The following is a 27,692-nucleotide window of genomic DNA, read 5'->3' as shown; positions in this document are numbered from 1 at the left end:
TTCGCGCGGGCATGGACCGCTGCGTCTTAAAATAATTTTATTAGGAGATGCCGGCACTGGAAAAACATCATTATTGAAGAAATACGCAAAGATGAATTCGAATGGAAACGGTGGATATGAAAATGCCTCGGACACCGTCATATGCAGCGTTCAACGAGATGATCAGCGAATAAACTTGGATATTCGAGACACAGCTGGTAGGTCTCTCAGTCCCACTTATCGAAATTTGTGTTTGTCTCTATGCACATGATCTTAGACGTCACTTTGCTCACAAGTCACAGCAATTTACTAGCAATTTGTAGAATTGTATGACGTTATGATTGCTTTATGGTAGCTTTGACACGCGCCATAAAAAAAAAAGAGTATTATAATCATTGTTGCATGACTAGGTCTAGATATTTTCTCAGTCAAGACTAGTTCTATCTAGCTAACGTTAGCTAAGTTAGATCTACAATCGTAGATAGGCGCAAATATTCATTATGAAATTATCTGAATGACGCGCCTTAAATACAAAAACAACAAAACAACGACTTTTCTAACGTTGGATTATACCCCGTTTATGCTAAGGAAAGAGGGGATTCTGAAGCCTACCATAGCAGCCTCGAGCCGCCTTTCAGCTCAGTATGTTATAAACAGACAGAATTCAGAAAAGGAGATCTGATCAGGTCGGGTTCTGAAACCACCTACGCAAGGGGAGGTTTCAGAGGCGGCTATGTAGGGTTGGGCCTGGGGGTACCACCTATCGTCACCCTAAGGATCTGTAGCTTGTTTATTCTAAAAATATAACACAAATTCGTCTAATTCTTACCTCAAATGTGCCATAAATACGGCAGTTTTGAATGTCGTGACCGTCTCGTTGATTATGAGTCTCCATTTTAAAATAGCGCAATTTTAGTGCGTGCGTTCCATTTTCTTCACGCAGCTAAAAAGGGTACCTTGCGATCGGCACCCCCTCCCCTCCATAGGAATACACGTGAATTTCACAGCATAGGTAATACACGTGAATTTCACCGCATATACACATGAATTTCACAGCCATGCGTCGTTACTGAGCGGATGTGTAATTTTTAGCTTGGTTTGTTTGAGTTTGATTTTCGTTTCTTTGTTTTTATTGTCTTTATAGCTAATGACACTTAATCCCACGCGTACCTTTTCGTTCTATACGCAAACAGCCATGATACGCTGGGTGCCGATGGGAAGGTGCCCTGCCGATAGGTGGTGTCCCAACCATACATTGTATAGCCGCCTCAAGGAGGTTCGACTGCAGTATAAACGCATAGGGGGTTCGAGAAGCTGCTTTTTGGCAGACCTGGAGGTAATTGCTGAAGGTCATCGCCTGCTTACATAAACAACCCAGCCATCTCAACCAATCCCCGCTGCAGAAAAAGCCTTTCAACTTGCACACTGTCACTCAAAAGCCCGCGCCATAAATCAGAGAGGAGGAGAAGGTTGGGCCTGCGCCTGCTAGGGCCTGCTATGGTCTACTTTTGGCGAGCAGTATAAACAGATGAGAGGCTGCTTTTTCAGAGTGGGCTTTCGAACCTCCACGAGGAGGCTCTGAAACCCGCTAGCAGTATAAACGGGGTAGGCCCTATTAGATTTAGAAAATTCTACTCCCTTTCCAACTTTTAAAGTGACTCGTTCGAAAAGTTAAATTAACTTATATTTTGCTTCCACACCATCAAAAACTGCAACATTGTAGCTCAGGGCCAGGGACAGGGTGTGGTTCATCCAAAATGATGTGAGAACAAATGAAATGATATCCTACACAGGGGCAGATCCAGGAATTCTGAAAAGGTTAGTCGCCTTTACAAAATGAAAGGGATTGAACGCCCCCCCCCCCCCCATTTTTTCCTTTTATTTATTTTGTTTTCACCAAAAAAAAAAAGAAAATAGAGGGAGTGCTACATCACCCTTGCTACTGGGCAGGGAAAAAAAAGAAAAAAGGTCTGATATTGGAGGAATGGCAAAATGCCTGACTTACAGAGCCCAGTGTAAAGAGAGCTCGAGAGTGCAGGAAGTTTCCTTGAAAAACAGTATGATCATGATGATGGGGATATGAAGTGCATCGTACTAGTTAACCAAAATAGCAATAAGATTAAGAGTGAACAGAAAGAGACTTTGACTCTATCAGGCTTAATTTTGTTTATTTAATTTCAATGCTTTTCTGGAATGTATATGTCTGAGAAGCAGCAAATAACCATTTGACTAGCCTACTGTAATTTGGAAGTTTTGGAGCTCTGTTAGTATGCAGGAAAACTTCAACTATCTTTAATTGCAATAAATAATTGCTTTTGCACAATTTGAAAAGAAAACAAAAATAGAAATCCTTGAATATGAATGTTTGATTTTCTTGGCATGATATTTTTAGGTGATTTCGATGTAATGCAGACAAATTATTGAAAATTGAAACAAACAAACAAAACACACACACAGCAAGGGCAGTCAGTACACATGTGCACTGTATGTAGTGCAGTAAAGCTAGCTACAATGTAGCATAGTTGTATGACGTCATTTTTTTTTCAAGGCTACCCAACCAAGCTGTGTACCAATCGTGTTATCATAGACATCAAATACTCTTCAGCCATCTGGTGACTACTGATGATGACTCACATGTTTGATATGATCAGTAGTGACGTCAATCCATTCTTTGAGCACATGGGATTGTACTACGTATTCTGTTTTGTAATTGATGAGAAAAAAATAAGAGTCAAATTTGTCGCCTGTGTCATGGCTTATATTTGGCACAGCCAATGAGCTGAAGTTGTTCTTTTTCTTTTAAATTCAGTACAAGTTCCCAGGCAGTAATAAACTGTAATCATCGCATCGCAGCACATCATCTAGTCAATCATGTTGAACAATCTTTAGGTTTCCATTAAAACAATTAAATGATGAGTACCATAATTCATGATAAATAACTATATCAATGGTACAAAGATTGCTATGGTGATCAAGGGTAACTTGAGAATTCATGGTGTAGATTATTATAAATTGAGAAGGAGCCTGCCCTCCACTCATGAGTAAAGAAGTACATTGTACATGTAGTCTCTCAATTTCAAGAGCCAGTTTATTACATGTAATCCAATGAAATAGCAATTGGGTTTTAAGACAACTTGTGTGTGTGTGCAGTGGCAGATCCAGAGGGGGCTAACCCTAACCCTAACCCTAACCCCCCCTTTTTTTTTCATTAAAACAAAAGAAAAAAATGAAATGAAACCTGGAAGTAGCACCAGAAATATTAGTTCCCCCCCCCCCCTTTTAGTAGAGCAGATAAGCCGAAGAATTGTGCAAAATTTGACTAAAGCATGAAACTTTCACCATTGTTAGTACATGCTATAAGATTAATTTTAAGATCGGGAGGTAAGTCTGAATTGACCTCTGATGACCTCTAGAGGTCAATGACCTCAAAATCTAAGAAAATTGATATTTTGCGTCATTGGTTAATGATAAACACAGTAATGATGTACTAAAACTTAATTTTTGTCACAGTGAAATTGTCTTTATGTTCCAAAGAGCCCTGACAGGTTTCTACCTTTGACCTCTGATGACCTCCAGAGGTCAATGACCTCAAAATGTCAGAAAATTGATATTTTGCATCATTGGTTAATGATAAAACACAGTAATGATGTACTAAAACTTAATTTTTGTCACAGTGAAATTGTCTTTATATTCCACAGAGCCCTGTCAGGTTTCTATCTTTGACCTCTGATGACCTCCAGAGGTCAATGACCTCAAAATGTCAGAAATTGATATTTTAATGCGTCACTCATAACTGAAACACGATAATTATGTACTAAAAACTAATTTTTGTAAGAGGAATTGCCTCAATGTTCAACTGAGCCTTTCGAGTCAGATTTCTACCTTTGACCTCTGATGACCTCAGATGACCTATGATGAGGCCAATGACCTCAAAATGTCAGAACATTGATATTTGGTGCAATTGGTTGATGACAAACATGATTTAGATGTTATATTCATTTGTATTACAATTGAATTGTTTTCCTATTCCACAGAGCAAGAGAAATTACTCACGTGTCTCTACCTTTGACCTCTGAGGAAGGTGACAGGTCAATGACCTCAAAATATCAGAATATTGATATTCTATGTATAGTCAATGGTCAACTTTGTAATACCCGATGTACAATCATTTATGCTATAATAGAAGAATCTTGTCATTCCATGGAACATTGGTCATTAGCCTGTGCATTATATCCAACTTTGACCTCTCAGGACAATGAGAGGTCACTGAGGTCACATGTGTAGGCTTACCTGTATTGATGTTTGGCTTCATTGGTGTAATCGTAAATGCTTAATCATGTACAAATCACGCATTGACGTTTTGATCAAAGTATGTATGCATATTCCACAGAGCATTGGTTTATAGTAACAGGTCTCTGGAATGTGAGAGGTCAATTACTTCAGAAATAAAACTTAAGTTTCTTGAGTGATGGCAGTGACTTCAAATATAACTGTTATGTTTGGGTTAGTTATGTAGACTAGCAAATATAGGCAAATATGGCCATTATCTCGACACTCGAGGAAAACAAGGCCCACGAGACTGATATACAGAGTGTTTAATCTATTCAGTGTAAGTCTCATAGATCTTTTCCCCCATTTGTCGGACTCATTATGGGACTGGTTTGCCTAAGTGTCAAGCTCATGGGCAATATTTGCATAGTTTCCAGCTGGTGGGCCTGTATTGGCCAGTGTAAAGCTGGTGGGTTGTTACAGTATGACTGCGATGAATGACTCATGGTCCTGGAGTATACAGTCCACAGCTGCGACATCATGGACCATCTTGAAAATTTCGACATACTGTGAGGCCCAACATGCATTCCACATGAAGCAATCCTGTGTATTGCAACTAGCTATTGCCATCCGAGACCTACCCAGGGAATAGATAAGCATTCATGGCAAACCATGGAGAAAGCGGATTGTGCAAAATATTTTGGAGTTCCAATAGGAGGCTCAGCTGGAATCAAATCGCCACAGCAGCTTAAAAAGGTTATACTTCAACCAAAGACTCTCTCCAGACGAAGATACGAGTATCATAAAGTTCAGGTGTTTTGCTACTCCATGCCGCTCAGGACTGTCCTGGAATATGCATGCATCATCTGGGATCCATTCACCCAGGTGAAACATCATGAAGTTTGGAATGATCCAGAGAAGATATGCACTCTTTAGCTGCAATGACCATCATATGCAAAACAAGCAGTGTTACAGCCACACTTGGAAAACAAAACAAAGCAAAACAAAACAAAACTACAATGGCAATCCCTGTAAGAAAGTACAGCAAGGCAAATTCAGCGATGATGTTCTGCATCAAGAACCCCACAATATCCACTCCGCAGGAAGTTGTGGCTCTATTGCTGCATTCTTCAAAAAGGGCAAATGACCAAAAATGTCAGGCATCATTTGCAAGAACACAAAGTAGGCCTACTCCCAAAAAAGGTGACGGCTACTCTCGGCCACTGTCTCTTGTATCTCTTTGAAACACTTCAGGAGAGAGATACTCAATATTCAGCTCTGTTATCAAAGATACATAATTATGTCTCTCTTTTTGTTTTGCATTTGTTTGTTGTTTTTTGCTTCATATAGCTCTTTGGATACCTTCTTTAACCAATTAAGAAAAGGCTCCATGGCAGAATATTACAAGATTACACAGTATAATGAAGAAGAAGAAGAAGAAGAAGAAGAAGAAGAAGAAGAAGGAGAATAGGAAACGAGATCTGCTGTCAATGATGCAGAGCCAATACCAATCAGTTCCATGGCAGATCTTAGTCGGCACTGCAAAGGTTTGGATGTCTCTCTCTCTGTTGACAAAGGATATTCTAAAGCTCCAAGTAAGTCCATGGGGTGGTTTACATTGTCTGGGCATAGAGGGTTGGGTTGGGTATATGAGGATATGATGCTTTGTTATAACATGTAGGTCTGAGATATCTGTTTTTTTATGTTTGTTTTGACCATCCCGCATGGATCTCCAACGAAAAGGAAAGATAATGTGTTAGACCCAGCCGCCACCGCGTTTTTTCAATAGATTTTGATATTACAGTGTAGTTGAGAAAAAAAGTAACCGCTCATTGTCCTAGATGGAAGTCAAAATTGAACTGTGTGTAGAATACTCTGCATACAATTTTGGACACACACACACACACAAAATGCATTTTTTTAAATATAATTATTATTTCATAAGCAGCTGGCCATTACAAACCAATGAGACCAGACATCAATATTCTTACATTTTGATGCATATCTTTCAATATCCTCCAGAGGTCAGAGGATCATCGCTAATGTTCATGTGAAATGAGTACACGCCTTTTGAATTGCTCACTTTTATTGCTATAGAAATACACAATATGTGCATCATGTCAATCATTAAATATTGTATCAGTTTCATTTTCAGTCTTGGATTATTTTTTCTATGTACAAATAAAATCGTGGCAAAGTAAACAACTTTCACATCAATATATAAACGAGAATACTAAAAAAGAAATAGATGTAATAACGTGCAAGGCAAACGTCTTAAGGTATACAGGTGAAGGAAATCACCTTATTGATAAACAATTTACTTGACTGGGATAGCGACCACTGAACAATATTGTTTCTTAAAACTCTCTCTTCTTTTCAACAAGTGGAATAAAACACATGCACATGCCGGGGCATCAGTTTGGAGGGGTGGGGTGGTGGCAGGGATAGTTGACCCCCACCCCATTAAATTCTGAGATGTGGACTATGTTTTGTTGTTGTTTTTTGCTTTTTGCTTTTTAGACAGAAAAGTGCTCAAGTTTTTCACTTTAAGTGTGCATCGGATTGTTAAAATTTAATTCTGAAATGCAAAATCTCCCTTCTGTGAGAGGGGATATCTCCTTTCGATAGACTCCTTCCCCCTGCTTGGTTTCTTCCACAGATATAACATACTTTGGGGAATGATAATTTCCCTTGTTCTATGAAAAATGTTTTTAAGAGATATTTTTATTTGAATTCCAAAGATGAAAAGGCTTTCCTATGTATGCACGATTGTTCATTTTGGAGGGCAAGAGGCATTTACCCCGCCTCCCGAGAAATATGGGAGGGGGAATGGTGGGGACATAAAACTTTGCCTCCAAGAATTTCCTGAGATGGAGATTTTTTTCTTCACTTTTTTGACAGAAAATGAATTGTCACTGAACATTTCAGCTATAGTATGCACCAGATTAAAAGGCAGAATCTCCTTTTCATACCCCCTCCCCCACACTATCTTTCGTTATGTCCCCTTCCATATACGCTCAGTGCTTTTGTCCCATTTTTGTTCTATATCATCACAAAGTATGTACTAGATCTTTAATTTCAGTTCCGACATATTAAAGAAAATCCCTCTTGTTGGAGGGGGTAGTGTATCTTTCAATTAACAATCCCTCCTCGGTTTCTACCCTTAGATTTGGTACACTCCTTTTACTGATAATTTCCCAAATATTCCATCATAAATGTGTATACTAGATTTTTTTTTTTTTTACATTTCTATTCTTACTGCAAAGGCTCCCTCGCATGGGAAGGATTGGGGGACAGCCCCTTTCATACCCTCCTCTCGCTGTATCAACCTCTCCTCCATGCATTGATTATGGCTACACATTTGGGTATGGACTTTTTTTTTTCAAAATGGTAGTTCAACCAAGAGTGGCACGAGATCACTGAATTGCAAACAAAAGAATGCAAAAGCTCCATAATGTGGGAGGGGGATACCTCCACCCACATCCTTCTGTCGATTGGTCTCCCTCCATAGATGGCTGACTTACTACACCTTTTTGATACACATTTCGAGGTATTCCTTCAAAAGTGCCTGTGTGCCAGGTCGTTGAATCTCATTTCTCAAAATACAAGAGCTCTCTCGAATGGGAGTGGAATACCCTACCCTCGCCAACGCTGCGCTTGCTGGGTTCCCCTCCATATAGACTTGGTACACCTTGGTGATCCATAATTTTCCAAATATTCCCCAAAACGTATGCATCAGATACTTAAAAAAAAAAAACAACAACTTTGTCTTTGGGAGGAGGGTAGGTGAGATGCGCCCACACCCCATCATCTTCCGTATAAGTGATGACGCACACATTAAACAAGAGCTACACTGAATCACTGATTTCAGGTCTAAACCTGCAAAAATCCAATCCCCCACCCACATCCCCCTCCCCCTCCGCTTCATTCCTTTGCACCATGAACTTATGCTTTTACATATTTTCCAAGTTCCCCCCCCCCCCACGTGAAAACAGATCGACACCCCTTGCTCTGTGCACATACCCGACTTAGATAATTACCTGAAAAGTTCTGTGGAATGAGTAGCCACTTTTTTGGTAACAGAAATGCATGGTTTGTAAGCCCTACATCATAAACAATTATTAACTATTAACTATCGCAATATCAATATTAACATCCTCACATTTCATTCGAGGTATTTGACCTTGTGTGATTTTTCATAGGTGAACGGTAATGGCTCGTTAATAAACAGGGCCTACGAGTGCTCTCTAGAGCATCATCATGTTTACCATTGATGATGCCAAACTATTCTGATACTTTGAGGTCATTGACCTCTCGAGATCATCAGAGGGCAAAGGCAGAAACTCGTCTGTGTGCCTTGGAATATGAAGACGATGTCATTGTACACAGATATGCTTGTTTTGTACATCTTTACCATATTTGACCTTTCACCAATGATGTCATACTTCAATATTCTGATATTCTGAGGTCATTGACCTCTCAAGGTCATCAGAGGTCAAAGGTAGAAACCTGTCTGCTCTGTAGAATATGAAGACAATTTCATTGTAAGACAGATATGCTTGTTTTGTACATCTTAACAATGGTTACCATTAACCAATGACATCACAGATCAATATATTTTGAGGACATTGACCTCCAAAGGTCATCAGAGGTCAAAGGTTAAACCTGTCAATGGTCTGTGGAATCAGGAAATGGTTTCCCTGAAGTATAGAAGCATGTTTAGTGAATCATAACCACATATATCATTCACAAATGTCTAAAAACATCGATATTTTGATATTTAAAGTTCATTGACCTCTGGAGGTCATCGGAGGTCAAAGGTAAAAACCTGTCAGTGCTCTGTTGAATCTGGAAATGATTTCTCTGTGGTATAAATGCATGTTTAGTGCAACATAACCACATACATCATTCGCAAATGTCTAAAAACATCGATTTTCTGATATCTAAAGTACATTGACCTCTGGAGGTCATCAGAGGTCAAATCAGACTTACCTCCCGATCTTAAAATAAATCTTATGGTATGTACTAACACTGGTGAAAGTTTCATGCTTTAGTCAAATTTTGCACAATTCACGTGATTTTGAGGGCTTATCTGCTCTACTATTTACAGAATTCCTGGATCTGCCCCTGGTGTGTGTGTGTGTGTGTGTGTGTGTGTGTGTGTGTGTGTGTGTTAGAGATACAAGTCAATCTATACTTGGAAGCATATAGGCCTACAGTAACTTTATTTTATATACAATAGAATGTGTACAGACAGAATATTTGCTTTTGATGTGACGAGCAGAGGGCTGTTTTATGTTGTACATGTACACTTTCCTTTGTACATGTATTCCAGTGCATCATGTCACCAGAAAGTGACTTTGCTCCCAAAATATGCATGAACACTGTAATTTGATGAGCAGGGTAGGGTCATACAATTATTGTACATGTATTGTACATAATGTACACGTATGTGGATATAATAATATACCCTGCCAAAGCAAATTTATGACCCACTATAGTACACTGTACTTAGAATTACAAGTGTCTTAATGGCAACTTCATCATTTCTGTGCAATATTCAGTTTGCACATGTATTATCCGTTGTCACAGAGTGCTTTCTTTACCAATTTGCAGAGATGTGTGGTGTAAACTTACAGCCAATGAATGAATAGAGTGTACCGGTAATCACACCTAATCCTCCTAAATCCCCATTGTGCCATTTGGCTTGAAGTCTTGTGGATTGAGTTGTTAGCTGTACATACATGTATGCTCACACAATAACTTGTAGACATGTTCCATAGCAAATTATCAATACCAGTGCATATTATGTATTGTTCATGTAGCCTTGTAGCTTCCACTGTAGACAGGTGAAATTGCTCTTAGACTACATGAAGGAGCTTGTTTACTTGATGTACATGTACAAGACCTGTACTTTAAAGGTAGGGAATCCCATTTGCATGCCTTAAATGAAGAGTTGTATAAATACAGTGGTATGTTGAAGAGAGTATCATTTTAGAAACTCCCATAAAGTATTGAAAGTGGAAGGTAACATTTAGTACATTTTTATTGACCGTTAGATTTTGAATTAAATTTTTTTCGGGGCTCACTGTAAATTCCAGTACATTACTAGGCTACCTTTGCAGACCCATGCACTGCATGTGTGTCCATCATGTATATTTTGTGAAGAAAGTTCATCAAAACTTACAAACATTTCACATTCTTGCCACACACTCTATATGTTAAATCTATCAGCTCTCATACTTTTAGATTTGTGTTTATAGATAAAAAAATACAGAAGACTGCAACAAAAAGGCTTAAGTGTGGCTAACACACAGAACTACTGAGTAGTTGAGTTTTGTGCATCATTCAATGTAGGTAACTGTTGACTTCCAAATTTCTCAGCAGTGGCCTAAACAAGTCCCCTGAGGTTCATATTTAATGTTTTGCTGCATTTTGGGAGGTCTGTATTAGGTATCCCCTACCTTTAAGTCCATTGGGTCACCATTTCATGAAAGTTGTCAACTCGGACAACCTGTCAGTCTCTGACAATTTCAGTAAAATCGTTGGTTTTGATTGGCTGAGATGCTCTGGTTACTGACTGTTACTATGGTTATTGTCAGAGAATGATAATTTTTGGGGGCTGACTACTTTCATGAAATGGTTTCAGTGGCATTCCGCATTTGTGCAAGGTAATTGTTCATGAATTTTTTAAAGTGAGAATAGTAGAATATGCAGATATTGTAGACTTTTGTTGATTCCTTCAATCCTCTCTCAGGGTATGAGAGTTCCTTAAAAACATCTTCATAGAATATGTGACCGTGCACCTCAAAACAAACATAAAGTCGCACACACTGATTTTGCGTGAGGACTGAAAATAAGTGAAATGGGTCAACCTAGCCGAACTTGACTTTTTCATATTTTCTGAAAGAGCGGGTCTTCTTTTACATTATGCTAAAATTTGGTATCATAAAATGGGCAGGAAAGTGTGTTTTTTTTAGCAGTTTATCTCGAACATTTTTGGTAGAATAGTGTGATTAGGTGTGTCTTTAGAATCCCTTTTTCATTTCTAAAAAAACCTTGTCCACACTCTTCACTTTCAACTCTAATAACTTTTGAAAGGATAGGGCTACTGATTTGAAAGTTGGCATTGATTATGGACAGAATGTGTTAATGAGGCATGCTTAATTTCAGTTTAATCTGATAATCCCTTCATTGTTGTTACTCTGGTGGTTTACATCCTGTTTATTGTCCCTTTCATCGCACAGCCAGCACGGTTTGGTAAAGATTAAGCGCTTGAATAGACACTGTACTTCAGAGCCTCTTTCCTCAGTTCACACTTTTCCTGAGTTTGTGCTTTCTTTCCAATATTTAGATAGGTTAGGAGAGTCCATTTGATTTGAGTTAGACATCAGAATATGGTCTTAACTAAAAATTCATGTCTGGCGACTTTTTGTTTGTTTTGAGGTGCAGGGTCACATATGAATAATCGGGTTCATAATACACACAATAGTTATTGGCATTTAGATCGTGCCTCAAAATTTAATTTTATTTGCTGCTATTCACACATTGCACCCAAACACCCAAAACTTGGAGTAAAGTCACTTGGGTCTCCACTATCTCACTCATCATCATCATCATATCTGTGGGCCAAGGTGTTGTAACTTCTGCTTGCATGGAAAACATTGTCCTTCAGGTCAAAGCAATGAGATGGGGGTGGGGTGGGGGAGGGGGAAGAGGCCAGAATTGTGCACATAAATACACTCTTTTATGCTCAGAAGGCTGTTGGCCCATATGAAAACGTGACTCATATTGTAAACAGATTTCAGCATCCAGTGCCCATGGCCAAAATGCTATTGTATGTGTATCTGGTTGATTGCAGCCAGCTTATTCCTTGTATTGAAAACAAATCTGGATTTGCAGCATTTCACAATCCACTATTTGTATAATCACTATCAACTTTCATATGTACAGTATTTGCAACATTTCACAATTCACAAAGCCTGCCATACACATGAGGCAGTACCACTCAATGGTGAATACATTGTAGATCGCCCTGTACACACTAAAACCAAAGGGTACATTGCAAAGCAAATTGGAGACTTGTGAATTAAACCACTAATTCCTGTTTTCTCTTTGCCCTCGCGTTGGCCTCTAGGTATGGAGAGGTATCGAAGCCTGACCAAGTCGCACTACCACGGGGCCTCGGGAGCGCTCATCCTCTTTGATCTGACAGATGAGAAGTCCTTCAACAATGTAATTCACTGGTAGGTATACTTTCAAGACATAGGCCTAGCTCTTGAGTGAACACTGTTACATTGTCACAGCCACAACAGCATCTTGAGATATGGACAGTGATGATAGGAAGGTGTATAAAGATAGCAGAGGTGTTTTGTTCTGTTGTTGTTGTTGTTTTGTTTTTTTCTTAGCTCAACGTACAGTCAATAATAATGTAATATGGACTGGCTTTGAGGGGGATACGGCATTTATTGCCCGAACTAGAAATGTACATTTACAATTACAAATACAATTGTAGTGAGGGCAATCAATGTAGTATCCCCCAAAAGTAGACAGTCCATATTATTATTATTATTGCCCATTTCAGGCATCTTCGAGCAGTAGATTAAATCATTACAATGTAAACTTCCCGATTTACGGTAACAAAATCCACTCGGCGCCAGGTCGAACCCTATATACACCACTGCGCTCAACTACACCCACATGCTTGCACACAACCCCTATGCACAGTAAGGTACTTGGCGTGCTCACACAGTCGCAGCGATCGTCCCCTTTTTTTTACATGCTAACGTTTGGGAATTCGCCCCAGTCGCAAAACTTGGGTATGCTGTGCGAGTAACAGCCAGCGCACACAGTCAGACACACGCCTACATGCGGTGCAGCGATGGTCTTGTAATTTTACGTGCTGACGTGTGGGAATCTACCCTTCATCGCGAAACCTCTCGTGGAGAAACTCTCACAACAGTGAATTTTCATCACCGGGAGCTCAAGCACCGGGATACTAGCGGTTTTCGATATTTTCTGTTGGTGATTGACCGGAGTGTTTACGTGTAAAGTTAATGGCCAAACCCGGAAGAAGGAAAATTCCCAATAATGTTGCTCGCTGTCTTTGATGACCAGTCAAAATAACAAGTAAAATTGCCTGGCAAAACTACCTCATATGGGTAATAATTTGTGTTGTAGCTTGTGTTGGAGAGTGGCACCAGGAACAAAGAAGGGAAAAGGGATCTTTTCCGTTGAAAGAAGGAAAGAAAATGTGAAGAAACGTTTGAAAAACAATCTAACTATTTAAAATTAAAATTGACATAATCAATGATGGAATTAGACAACAACGTACATTGCACAAATTTTCCAAGTGGGAACATTTAACAAATTTGTATTTGGGGTGATAGTGTAAGTACCTCTGCATCCTACTGAGAAAATTTGGAAGTAGTCTCTGAACAGTACAATTGTGTGGTTTTTTTTTCTTCTTGTAAAAGAGCATACTGCATATACGGATGCTTTGCAATAAACACCAAACATACATGTAGAAAGAAAAGAGACCAACATCTTTTAAGGATGTTTTAGCAATTGATGTGTTATTTATTTATTCTTTTTTTGTCTTGATAATTATTGAATGTCATAATTAATTCTACCTACACTGTACACGTACATCATGCATGTATTGCTGTTGATCACATTTCATTATGTTTTGATGGCAGTATTGTATCAGCTCCTATAATACATGTAGAGATGATAAATGGGCAACAGTGATTCCACTACTGTATAATAACCTGTTCCATCTCTGATTCATTCATTTCGTTTACCAATTTGTGCGGCTGTATCGTTTCCCAATGGGCGTCTGAATTGCATTTTTAAGGTTTATGATCTTGAACATTGTACCCTACTAGATAATTATTGGTTCTGACCAGATAACATGGGCCTCTCTAGGCCAAATACATACTTTAATGGTTACGCCATCCAAAGATACTATTAAATACAATCTAACTGGAAAAGAAATATAATTCATAGAAATTAAGATCACATGATGTGAGCTTGATAAGAACTACTACATGTCTAAATAGCTGTGGTATTGTAGATACATTGCAAATTTACATACAAGTAATGTATGACCTCTTTGATCTACAAGGTCAATCACATCTGGAGGCTTGATACATTTTAATGTATTGTACTGTGCTTTCCTTCAAAGTTTACCAGTAGTCTAGTGTGCATTTGCATGGGGGAAATTCCCATCCAAGTTTCTGAGTTAAGTAAACATTTTGCAGCATATTTGTATGTGCCATGATAACTTATAAATCTGACATGATCTCTGAAAGTTTTATGAAAGGAAAGGATGCCATTTGCTGGCATTGTAAAATTCTTCATATTATAGAGCTGTAGTTGATCTCTGAAACTCTGATAATTTCATTTATACTCTGTATGTTGTCAGTATATAAATGCAAAGCACTTTCATTAAACATAAAAAGTACCATTTTATCTTTTTGACTTTCCTTCATAATTATGATACCTTTCACACGAGTCGATTAGAGCCCCCCCCCCCCCCCCAATCAAGAAGAAATTGTACACTGTACTTCGACTCCATGCATATGCCATAGCAAGTGTGTGTTTATCATTGTGTGCTACTATAGTACTTTGTAAGCTATCAATTGTGACTCTCCGAACATTGCATACTTATACAACTTGTAGTCATCTATAGAAAGAACAATCTTCAACCCCATATAACATGTACAATTGTACTTGTATATGCTTTGGCAAGTTATAATCATTGTGTGCTGCGATGGTATTCTTTGCAACCCATTGCTAATTGTGACTTTCCAAACATAGAATGCTGGTAATTGTGGAAAGGGCAAGCACCCTTACATATTAGCTCTATTAAGATTGCAGAAATAAAGCCTACACATCTATAGGTAGCTGATTCTACTGTTTTCATACAGAAGTATGAAGCAAACTTGGAATCAGAGTACAATAATACAGAAGACTACACAACAGATCTGCGTTGAACTACAGTTCTTAAATCTGTGGAGTACCATGCACACACAATGAATACTGTAAAACGAGGAATGTTCGCGTGCATTTTAATTTTGTGAATTTCGCATGCGCCAATATTCGTGAAATTAAAATGCATGCAAAATTTCTTATCTACACTATATGCATTGAACGCAAGTGGCAATTCCCGAAAATTTCTTGTCACGAAAAAGGCCGTCGGCTCCAATTCGCGAAAACTTTGTGCCGCGAATATATCATGTTTTACAGTATACTGTACGAGCTGAAATTTTCGCGTACAGATATTTTCGCGAATTGGTACTTCGAGGACATTTTCGCGTGTTGTTAATTTCGCGGTTGCGAGGGTCTAACCGAACTTACTTATTTGCGCATTGTTATTTTCGCGATTCAAAGGCGATTCGCGAAATTCGCGAAAATAAAACCACCGCGAAAATTTCAGCTCGTACAGTACTGTATTGTAGATTGAACACGATGTACAAGGTACAGTGAACATGGTGGACATTTTCTTAATTGAAGCTAGCTGGCTTTAAATTGTTTCCATGTGCCACGTTCGCACGTCCGACTCAGTCGACCGCATGCCAACTTCGCATCATATACAAATGTATTCTGCTCAAACCCACAAATTCGCCCAAACCGATTGATAAATCGCTAAATGCCACAGTACAACGAAAGCTTTTCTCAAGCTTCTGTTCATCTCACAAGATATACAACGTACACTGTAGCTTGCATTTTATGTGGTGACTGACTATCAAGCAATGTTCCTTTATAGGTTTGCGTGTAAATTCTTAGTTTCTTTCACTGTTTTGTGTGCAAGAGTCATGCCTTTACTGTAATGTAGCTAATACTGGTCATTTCAAAGAGGACAGTGATCAATCTGTCATGACATTTTTATCAAAGCAAAGCTTGGTATTTTCTCTACATCTTCACTCACTACTTGTACATGTCCAACTGAACAGAAATCTATAGAAGTTACAAGGATTTGAAAAACAGAAAATGTTTTCTCAAAGTATGACTACTTTGGCATCTCAAAATAATGTGGCATACAGGGGGTTCCTACTGTTACATAGAGTTAGGCAATTCTCCATTACCTAACTATGTAATATAGTTTCCATTCGTGCTTTAGTCCTTTCCCTTATAGTTCAATAACCCCCTGCTATAACACAGTAACCCCAACACCTGTCCATCACCCATCATGTCAATAGGAGTCTTTATGTCAGACCACCAAGGTTAGTTTCCTTCTAACAACACTCCCATTGTGGTCAGAAAGTTATCACCCCTTGTCCAGTTCCCTTCCTGCAAATCCATCTCCCATTACCCTCAACACTGTTCCTTTGTTTCAGGCCCCAAAATGAGTAAGACCACACCCTACGTTTCCATGCCTACGCTGAACTGACCAATCATATTGTGTATGGACCATGTGCTTTTCAGGATGAGATTTCCCCCAAGTTTTAGAGATAGTTTCTAAAAGTATAATTGAGACACTTCTACTCCAGGCCTCAGCCAGATGAGTTAGCATTTCATCTGCTCCTTAAACATGTTGTGATTTATCTGTGTTACCGGCATTGGAGATACTTGTAACTCTTGCAACTCCTATGTTACACGTTTACTCTTTTGCTGTCTGAGTTTCGGGACTCAGAAATAAACACTTCAACTGCATATTATTGGACTCCACATCTCCTTTATTTCGTCGATGACTTCAGCGTATTAAATTGCATGTTTGAATCTGTACCTCTCCACAATATCATAACAACTGGCAACTTAAACGATCCCAAATGGCGCCTAGCGCGCCAATACACAACATGGCGGAGAACCCGGCTTAATTGGGACAGCTCTGACATCTGTAGCCGACGAAAACAAAAATATCTTCCTTGTCTCCTAAGAAGTCTTGGCAGCAGAACTGAGAGTTTGTTACATCTGACTGCATGATAAACTATGCCATACAACACCGTCTATTCATGCCATCAATGTCTTTATGGGACATCGGATGATAATGTGTTTTGACTGATGTGTTCTCCTCTGGCCCGACCGAACCAAGATGACTGATACCGACGACCTCGATGACGAACTACCATAAGAAGATCGACAGACTGATCACCCCACGGGCACCACTGACGACAACTGTCTGACATGGACACCGCCAACCAGCATTGCATCGACATTGACATACACCTGTAATCAACTCAACCCCAACAACGGACGACGACTATTTAGTGCAACCCACAGAAATTTCATAGAGGACATAGACACTTGGAATTGATGATTAATCCCTGGAACTGATTTTCTGAACGGTGACACTTTGATTCGAACACACTTATTTTTTTCCCTTCTTTTTTGCGTGAATGCTACCTTGTTTCGGCAAATCCTTGGCATGTTATCATGGTTATGTATCAACATTAATTTGTGAAACCCTGGGCTTCATCGTTGACCGGTAAGTGAAACACACTTGTCATTGTTCCAATTTGAAAGAGAGCGAGCATGAGAGTGGAATATGGAGTACATTATCTAGAATTTGGCTATGTTATTGGCAGTCTGCACTAACTTTTAAGATAGGCTATACCATTGGATGCTGCAATCACTAGAGATAAACTCAATGGTATAATAACTTTTTTACTCTTTTTTTCAACAATCAAGAGTTTTTCATTCTGTTATTATAAAAAAAAAAAAAAATCACTACCAGCATGGTTCAACAACATGCACAACTAATATCCTTTCATTTTCACTATGTAACAATGACAACAAAAATTCACTTTTCTATAGAATCATGAAAGAGCAATGGACCAACCTCTTTCAGAAAGCAGGGAGAATAATTGCTACCCTTAACATATGTCAATATCAAGTTGATGGAATTTGTAATTTTCATGAAAAATGGATTTTTGTAGAATTTTCTTTATATTTTCTTGGTATTGTTGTCCACTCATACGTCATAACCTCTAGTAGTCTCCTCATCCAGCGGTTCCAACACCAAAACTTTAAAAATTCATAACTTTTGCATCGATTGTCCGATTTTCTTCAAACTGTCACTGATGTGTTCTACTAATGTTGCTGCTTTCACTCAATCCACATTGCTCTTGGGGTTTATCTTCCCTTTAAACATGTTGTGATTTATCTGTGTTACCGGCATTGGAGATACTTGTAACTCTTGCAACTCCTATGTTACACGTTTACTCTTTTGCTGTCTGAGTTTCGGGACTCAGAAATAAACACTTCAACTGCATATTATTGGACTCCACATCTCCTTTATTTCGTCGATGACTTCAGCGTATTAAATTGCATGTTTGAATCTGTACCTCTCCACAATATCATAACAACTGGCAACTTAAACGATCCCAAATGGCGCCTAGCGCGCCAATACACAACACTACCATGGCACATAAAGAGTTAAAATAGCTCAGAACTTTTGAAGGAACAATACTGTCCAGTTTAATAGGTAGATCCTCTGATATGTATGTACGTATATCAGTACTATAGCTAATTCATGAAAGATCAGTACTCTGCATGCATCTCATAGTTAAACATACTGTACATGTAATCCAGATGCCAAACTCTCACTCAAGTTTTGAAGCCCTGTGCTAATCACAATTAATTCATGTAGAGTACTCCTGTAATGATGCAAAGAGCATTGCCATCAACAACCAGAAAAGATACTTGTGCCCAATGCTTGCCCAATAGAGCAACAATTTATTATTCATAAAAGCTGTGCAGACTCTATATGTTCTGGAATATTAAACCATGCTAGGAGAGGTGAGGTGAACAGTAAAAAATACAGTGTATTGTAGTCTGTAGGTACATGTACAATGTGTACGTGAAACACAATGAATTAGATATTATGGTAAAGAATATTGATAATGACTGTTATAGACGTTGCATCAAAATTATACCCTGCAGGATCCTGCAAGGTATAATTTCGATGCAACGCCTTTAGAATGTTACATTATTTTGTGTGTATGTCCTGTGAAAGAGGATCTTCCATCAAATTCAAACTGCCATCCAAGATCCCCCCCCAAAAAAAAACAAAACAAAAACAAAACAAAACAAAACAAACAAAACAAACAAAAACAGTCTGATTCAGGAACAATACATTACATGCCAAACATGCTGTCTCTTCTTTAGAACTTTGATGCATTCTTCCCCTTTTCAAACTCTGTTTCATTGGCAATTTCATAACATGCTGTCTAGAAAACTTGTACAGTCTCACATTTTCTGCTGGGCTTTGACAGCAACCCATGACTGCACACAAATTTTGTAGCTCGAGGGGAAACAACAAACTTGAAAGAACTGAAGGTAAAATCTGTGCTCCAATTGTTACATGCAATGCAGTCAGGCTGTGAACAACTACAGGTAGCTTTTTGTGCAGTATGTTTGTAAGCCATACTTCGTAGTCACATGAACACTGGCTGACAGCAAACTGGAGCGTGGACAATGCTAGAGAAAGATCCTGCTGTGCACAATACATGAATGTACATGTGGCCCATTCTCAGTAAAAGCGTTCAAATACGGAATTTTGGTGTCGCCGACATTCCATGAGAGTTTAGGGTTCCCTGAAACCTATTAGATACTATTTAAATGTTTATAATATATCACGAGGACTTTATTTGTTAAAAATAAACACGATCAAATGCGGTTGTCTGCCTTTTTGTATAAAATTTTGCTGTTAAACTTCGTTAAGACCCCCAAAACGCAGTGTCGCCGGCTATTTCAGAATTATGTTTTATTGCTCCTCTCCGTCCACAAACACACTTTCCAAATATCATTTTCATGGACGATGAGCATATCATATGTGCTAATCACAATACTCAAAAAGTTCCAAAATTTTTATTGACTTTTTTTTTATAGCCTTTTGAAACCTGTCGCCAAATTCACCGCCAGATACGTTACCAGTTTCTTTAGTGTTACAGCATTGCGAAAATAACAAGACTATGCAATGACCCTGTGTATATGAAACCCTGAGGGGCAATTCTGCAGTTAGGTGGACATGACATGGATAAAAGAAATGTGCCTCTTTATCTTACCCTTTGATCTAGGTATCAACTAATGCCATGGATGTTCACCACTCATTAGGGTCTTTCAAATTCAGTAGATTTTATTTTTCGTATTTATTGATTTTGCGAGATCTAAAACCATCATTTAAAATGTACATGTGGGACTGGGGACGCTGAAATTCACTTAAATGCAAATTACAGTGGGTTCCTTTGAAATTTTTTCCTCAAAGTTTTGCTAAAGGGTAAAAGATGAATACATTTAAATACTCCAGAAGTCATGTGACATTTTGTCAATTACAAAAGGGTGAAATGACCTGCGGAATTACTCCGGACAAATGTAACGTTACTAACCGTAACGTTACTAACCATGCTTTTGGGGGTCTAGCTAAAAAATTATCAGTCGAACTGCTAAAAAAATTTGCATGAACATTTGTCATGATGCAATAATTGAAATTAATGCAACACTTTGTTTGAAGTAACTTGAATTTTTGCACACTTTTTGTTACAAGACATTGATTTTTTTGTCATGTCCTTTTTTCGTAACGTTACTAACCAGCCCTTTAAGTTGCTATAGCTTTTCTAATATTTCTTGGATTGTGTTCATTCTTTTCTGTATCATAAACCTGGGAAGGATGAACATGTTTTTGACATAATTTTGACTTGAAATGAATAAATGGTAATTTAGTGGTAAAAACAAATATCTAAATTTGTTCAAATGTAACGTTACTAACCGCGGAATTGCCCTGAGGATATACTTCATACACTGCAAGTACTTTTTTTTGTGCAACAGCTCTCTATTGAGAATACTGTACAATGTTTGAAATATCGGTTTTCTACACTTTTATTTGGACAGATACGTTACATACTTTTCACGCCACCCACTGCGACAGATATTGCAATGTCAGACAAATTGTATATTATACATTACTCCTCGGAATGACGCATCGATTCAACATTAAAGTTTAGTACAAGTGAGAAATATTTGGTAGATATCGCTCTCATAATAATATGATCGACCATATACGTTACCACAGATACGTTACCCAAGATACGTGACCGAATTTTGCTCATTGGTCTTGTGCTTTCTGGGGATCAAATCTAGTCAAAATTCATCCCTACACATTACATGCTTCGTTTTATTGGACCTCAGGATTATATTCTTACACCAAAAGGACAGAGAGGTGAAAAAGAGCAACACTTCCACATGATTTTTCTTTGTGCGTCAGTGTCTCACAACTTAATGCCAAGTTTTCCAACAGATACGTTACCACATAATCAAAATGCTGAAAAGAAATTGTAAATGTTTTTACAAACAAATCGTTGTGTGCTCATAAACTCCAAAGTTCTATTCTATAAAACCCAGCCACTTTCATACTTCTATGCAACAACTTTGAACGTTTATTTTACAAGACGAAGCTAAGATTCAGCATATCAGTTTTTTGCTTTTCAGATTTAGCAGATACGTTACGTATAATTCAGGGCACCCACGGTGACAAATAATGTTATGTAAAACAAAGTGTTCATAAAACAATTGTGCATAGAATGACGCTTCCATAAAAGATTAAAGTTATGTTCAAATGAAGAATATTCAGTAGAAATTGCTCTGTAACTTCACTGACAGATTCATTTACAGTACGCCAGATACGTTACCAAACTTTGAAAGAGTAAAAAGTAGTTTATGAAACGCTTCCGAGAAAAGTTTCAGTGTTCTGTTTCATATTTATTCTAGTGTTTTTCAACATATGAAGAACTACTCAAGATTCATTGATAAGTTGAACAATTATTTATTCATTTTCATTAAAAGGGATGAGCCAAATACGTTACCGTAGATCAAACAACTGTTTAGCATATCAAGTTCATAGAGACTGTACCTACTTCCTTCTAAGTGCCTGCAAAAATATATTTTTAAACCTTGTTTGCATTATCCATCAAAACTTAATGAATATTTATAGTCAGATGGATGAATACAATCACACGCAAGATGAGAATATTCTGTGAATGAAGAACTCAGCTTTCACATTTAGGGCTCTTTTCCACTACATTTCATAGTTTAAATATTACGTACAATGTTTAAAATGGTTAATTTGGGCTTACATCATTCATTTTTACATCAGTTCATGAGGTAAATAATTAAACAGGTGATATTTATCAGTTCATACACAACTAAAATTATTACTTATATTCTACCAGATACGTTACCATAGGTGATTCGGTGTGTTTCAATAGTTATTTCCCCAGGAAAGCAATTCATATTTGTTTCCTGTGGAAATTCCAGATCGGATCGTTCCCTTTGTATGATTTGTGGGATTCGAAACTTTATTTGTAAGCGAAATTTGTTAAAAATACAAAGTGAATCTTAAGTTATATTTCATTCCAGCAAAAAGCATATTTCAACCTACCACACAGAAATAATTTCTACCAATTAGCAAGGGATGACAACATCTTTACCTCTTGAAAAACCCCAATATCTTTAGGGGGGAGAGATGTCTTTTCCTGAACAGAAATTGGATCAAAACAATAAATTTAATTCAGAGTTAGGAGTTCATTTCAACATGTAAATTTGCGGTAACGTATCTGATTGGTGATCAAAAATCATATATGATGCTCTATTTCAATTCATTTTTACTCAATGAATGGCCATCATTTAGAATGTTCCACTTTTTGTTTCGTATTTGACCGGTTTTGAAGTTTCCGAAAACACATCTTTGAATGTATTACTTTGTGGTTGATTTTTCGGTTTTACTCACATGGAATTGAACACTTAATCTGAGAATGGCCCATGTACTTTGTCTATAATGTAGAGGGCATTAGAGTACAATTCCACTCTGTGTTCAAAATGGCTGTGAATCAAGTAGAATAGAACCAGGCACACAGAATAGTGGAGTTTTGTTTTGTTTTTGTGTTTTTTTTTCAATATCAGACATAAGATTAGAGAAAGTTAGGGTATGTTTATAGAATTTGTCATCTACACACAAATCTTGACTATTAAAGCTTAGCTAAGTGAATTTCCTCATTAAAAAATGAATCAAAAGGAAAAAAATATTATGATTGTGTACACTTTGCATTAAATTAGTCAATAATGACTCTTCAAAGGGGTTCAATTTTCTACGGATGATTACCCAAAAACATAATGAACATTTTGTTTTTTTGTATCTTATTTTTGTTAGAAACCAGCTGGAATGTAGTGGGACCATGACATAATTGCCATCTAATTTGCATTAAATACCTGGTTGCATACATCTGCAACATCACTATAACATTCCATGAGCAACATAAAAGTTCTTTTATGGCTCTCATGTTTTATTACCCATTGTGATGAAACATTCACCATTATTTTTGTTTGGTTTGACTGTGTTCATCAAAGTCATCTTTAGCATACTGACATTAGGCTCCTTCATACACATTTACAAAAGTGCAATTCAAATCGTAATTCAAATCACATCGTTCTTTTGTGTTCCAGTGTACATGTACAAAAAATGTACACAGGCAAGAAGTAAAAAATCTCAATATCTGACTGCATGGGTTCATACAGAAAAGTCACTATTCAAATCACACCGGTTCAAGCGAGGCCCAAGAGCGGATGGATGAGTCTAAGAGTTTGACTGGGCTTTGATTTGACTGCTCCGCGCACCTTGCATCATGGGACATAAAATACTGCAATGCAATCTTATGAAACATTAATACACACTTTGCACCACAAAAAAAAAAAAAAAAGATTACAACTGTTAACCCGTTGAGGACGGTTTGATTTTGCTACAACACGCATTTCCCCGTAGACACCTGCCCGAGTATACTCGGGACTCGTCCTCAATGGGTTAAAAAGAAAGCGTGACTATTAATAGAAATATCAGACTTTTAGTGGTGTGCAGACTGTGATTTCGTGAATCTTAACTAGTTGCAACTATTACTGTAACTAAATGTGTACATACATTGAAAAAAAAAATCAAATCACGACAAATGATTGCAACTATTGGTGGCTGTTTAAATGGGCTTTATATTGCATCCTAAAGTGGAAAATTAGCTTCAATTGTGAAAGGAAGCAGAGAAATTAGAACAGGGCAGAGAAATTAGAACAGGGCAAATGGAAGGTGAGTGCACATATCATGCTACGTCTTGGGAGTACCCATTTTACAATTTATTGTTTGAAACTTCCAAAATCAAAACTTAAATATTTTTTATAGGAATTTGATCAAACTTTCACTTTCTTGCTCCTTTCATTTTCTTTTTCTGCTTTTATTCACACAAACTAATTTTCAGAGTGAACTTCCCCTTTAAATGTCAGGATCATCTTGACGTAACATGCCACCATTGCAGCCTTTTTTAACTTTAGTGGATATGAAGTCTTGAGAGTTTAAAAATAGAATCTTACATGATTCTTTGAAAAGCTACAAAGTGTTTGCAGATCAAACATGTCTTTCCAGACTCAGGGCGGTGCAACTTTATAGGAGTATCTTCCAAAATATTTACTTTGCTCTTGTGGGTATCCTACTTGTCAATGCCATACGGCCAATTAATGATTCTATTTCACCATTTCGCCCACTTGGAATTCAGTAGATGGCAAACAAGTGTACACATATTTACAAGGTATTAAGTCCCTACCGAGGACTCTTGGAAAAGAAGAATACAAATGTGGGGGATTTTTTGTGCTTGGCTAATGTACTGGGGGTCAAATGGGTTCATTTCTTAAATCTACATGTACTTCCGCATCCTGACATGCCTACATGGTACATTTACATTATATTGGATGGCAATTAATGGGATGCCAGGGCATTTTGGCCCAAATGATTGCAAAATTCCCTGCCCTAGTATTCCATGGATTAAAGCCATCCATATGTAATTACTATCATGTGTAATCATAGAAATGGTATAAGCTGTATATAAAAGTACCATACATGTACTTCTACTAGTATTTGAAGTTGACTCTGCACTGAAAAAGGAGCGACTCACACTTATTAGTTGCTACAATATGCAACTGCCTGTATACAATGTAGCAAAGTTCTACTGTAGAAATTTATATTTTCGCAGTGTTGAAGAATGCATTTTGTGCAGCCAGAAGTTGCAAGATTTGTAGTACGAAAATAAAAGCACATAAATATTTTTGCTTGCCGTAATTATGATCCAGTCCTTACTTAACTTACTTACGTAAGATACTGTCTTCAATCTGCTTTCTGCAGGTATTTCATCAAAGTCGTTTTCCCTACTTACTTTTAAGACAATGGTACAGCAAATCCAGAATATTTGCAGCATCAAATTTTTTGCGAATTTCGGCCGACGGCCTTTCTTTGTAGTATGAAATTTTAGCAAATTTCCACCTGCATCCAATGCATATCATGTAGACAAGAGCTTTATTTGGGGGAAACTTGGCTCTAACGAAATTCCCAAAAATTTAATGCACACTAAAATTTCTGGTTTTACAGTACAAAGTACGGTTACATGTAGATGACAGATTGTTCTGTGTATGTTTGGAAGAGAGCAATTTGCTGTCTGTGAGAGGTGTGGGTGTAGTGAAACATTTCATGAATACTGGCATGGTGAATGTAATGGTAAGGTCAAGCAAGCTGTTTCAGTTTTGTTGTTTGTTTTTTCTTCCCTTTTTGTGTCTCCTCCTAATGTGGTTTCAGGATGGACGATTTGAGCCGATACTCGGACTGCGCCGTGCAGACGCTCATCGTCGGAACACGGTGCCACAGGCCGGACCAGCGAGCGGTCAGCGCTGACCGGCTGGCGACCTTCACAGAGAACCTCGAAGTGGGATCCATCGAGGTCAGCGTGGAGGAAGGCACGAACGTGATGCAGGCCTTTGACCTCCTCCTGGACCGCATCCTAGAGGCGCGCCCGCAGCTCCTGCATGGCGAGCAGCCGCACTTCCAGTCAGCGCCCCGCGTGACGGAGCTGGAGCCACAGCAGGACCTGTACGCCAACTGCTCCCAGTGCTGCCCGCTGGGAAACAAGCCGAAGCAGACGGCGGGCGTACGATGACGACAACTATCTATGATCCATTCCACATCAATAAACTGTTAGTACCCCATGGGTAGAGACGGCCCGGATGTATGTACATCTGTGAATAGTAATGAAGCACGTCAAAAGGGAAACGGATGCCAGTGGAAGCATCACAGGATGGCTGTGAGGTGTAGCCAAGACTTTCGATGCTGGTGATAGTGTCTTTGAGCTCTGCAGCGATTCTGTACCTCACACAATTCAGGACCCAGATACAATACCTGTATGTTGGATGGTTAATAGCTATCAAGGAGTTTTGGTTACCCCCACTGGAATCCCACCCAGGGAGCTGACCATGCTGCTCTAGGTAGCTCTCTGCCCCATTAGAGGAAAAAATAATCAGCTCGACTGATATGCATTTAGTCTCAGACAGACTTCTGAGAGACATGGCCACTTCAGCTTTTTATCTTCTTATTTGATGTTCTTCCTTGGATATTTATGGCTCTTTCATTCTTTTCATGACCACTGGTAGTCATCTACAATGCATAGGGTGGACCAATCTTGGATGTTTTTACCCTAATTGTTTTATTGGAAGAGGTGTGGTGTCTCCTTCGAGGCGGAGAACATGGCTGTGTTTGACACTCAGTCCTGATTTTCATCTCTTGTGAAACCAATCATTCATTCGTTATTTTCAAATGTGATTATATATAATTACTGTTCTTTGTAAAAGTGTCTTCAGCACTGAAAGGAATATTCTCCATTTAGCTCGGATTATTCTTTATCAATCTTTATATCATTATTCTCTATCAATCTTTATATCATTATTTATTATCTGATGAAGTAGTGAAGTGCAATGGATTGGAAATGGTGATTGTGATAAGCAGACTCTTTTTAAACCATACATGCACATGGGTTATTCTTGCTTGCTATTGCAGCAACTCTTGGCTGTTTGTATCTTTTTGTATGCGTGCACAAGCCTACCGCATGTTGAAGATTTGCCATTAGCTATTGCGCCACGATTTGATGAACATCTTATCGAACCCAGTAGTGCCACAGTATGCAGCGTGCACCTGTCGTGCCATCGATGTGGTCAAGTGCGTAATTCCAGCTCAAATCTGAAGAGTGTACACAGAGACTCCAACTTTCCCGCTTTCGACAGTACGTAGATCTCCTGCTGAAAGCCCATTTCCGCATTTCTTGAGATATAATTTCTCCTGCCCTGACTCTGTGTCTCCTGCTTTCTCTCGCTTGAAGTGATCTTCTTGCTACCCAAACACCTTTATGAAATGAAGTTTTATTAAGCCAAAATAATGTGATTTTTAGTGTCATCGTATGTTGAAAAATAAGCCTGAGATAGCACGAGAGAGAGCATCTACAATGTAGAACCTACTGTAGCTTCTAGGGCCTTTAAGCGAGCCCTGGACCACAGCCTTCGCGCTTGTGATGTGCGCTTCCGCACATCAAGTGGGAGTCTCCAGTTTGCGAGAGGTTTCAGGTGGGAGAATCTCCAGATTAGAAGGTGCTTGG

The 27,692-nt window shown here is 38.4% G+C and overlaps 1 protein-coding gene across 1 annotated transcript; it reads left to right on the top strand.

The window, feature by feature from the left end:
- Positions 1-26,207, top strand: LOC140227225 (ras-related protein Rab-3A-like). The gene is made up of 3 exons (XM_072307653.1): positions 1-197; positions 12,386-12,494; positions 25,850-26,207. Exons 1-3 carry the CDS (start codon positions 92-94, stop codon positions 26,205-26,207), a joined length of 573 nt encoding a protein of 190 aa, XP_072163754.1. The 5' UTR covers positions 1-91.
- Positions 26,208-27,692: the final 1,485 nt, after the last annotated feature.

The sequence above is a fragment of the Diadema setosum genome, chromosome 4 (genome assembly GCF_964275005.1).
Source record: "Diadema setosum chromosome 4, eeDiaSeto1, whole genome shotgun sequence".
NCBI lineage: Eukaryota > Metazoa > Echinodermata > Echinoidea > Diadematoida > Diadematidae > Diadema > Diadema setosum.
The sequence above is the reverse complement of the archived record's forward strand: the minus strand, read 5'-3'. Positions and strand labels throughout refer to the sequence as shown.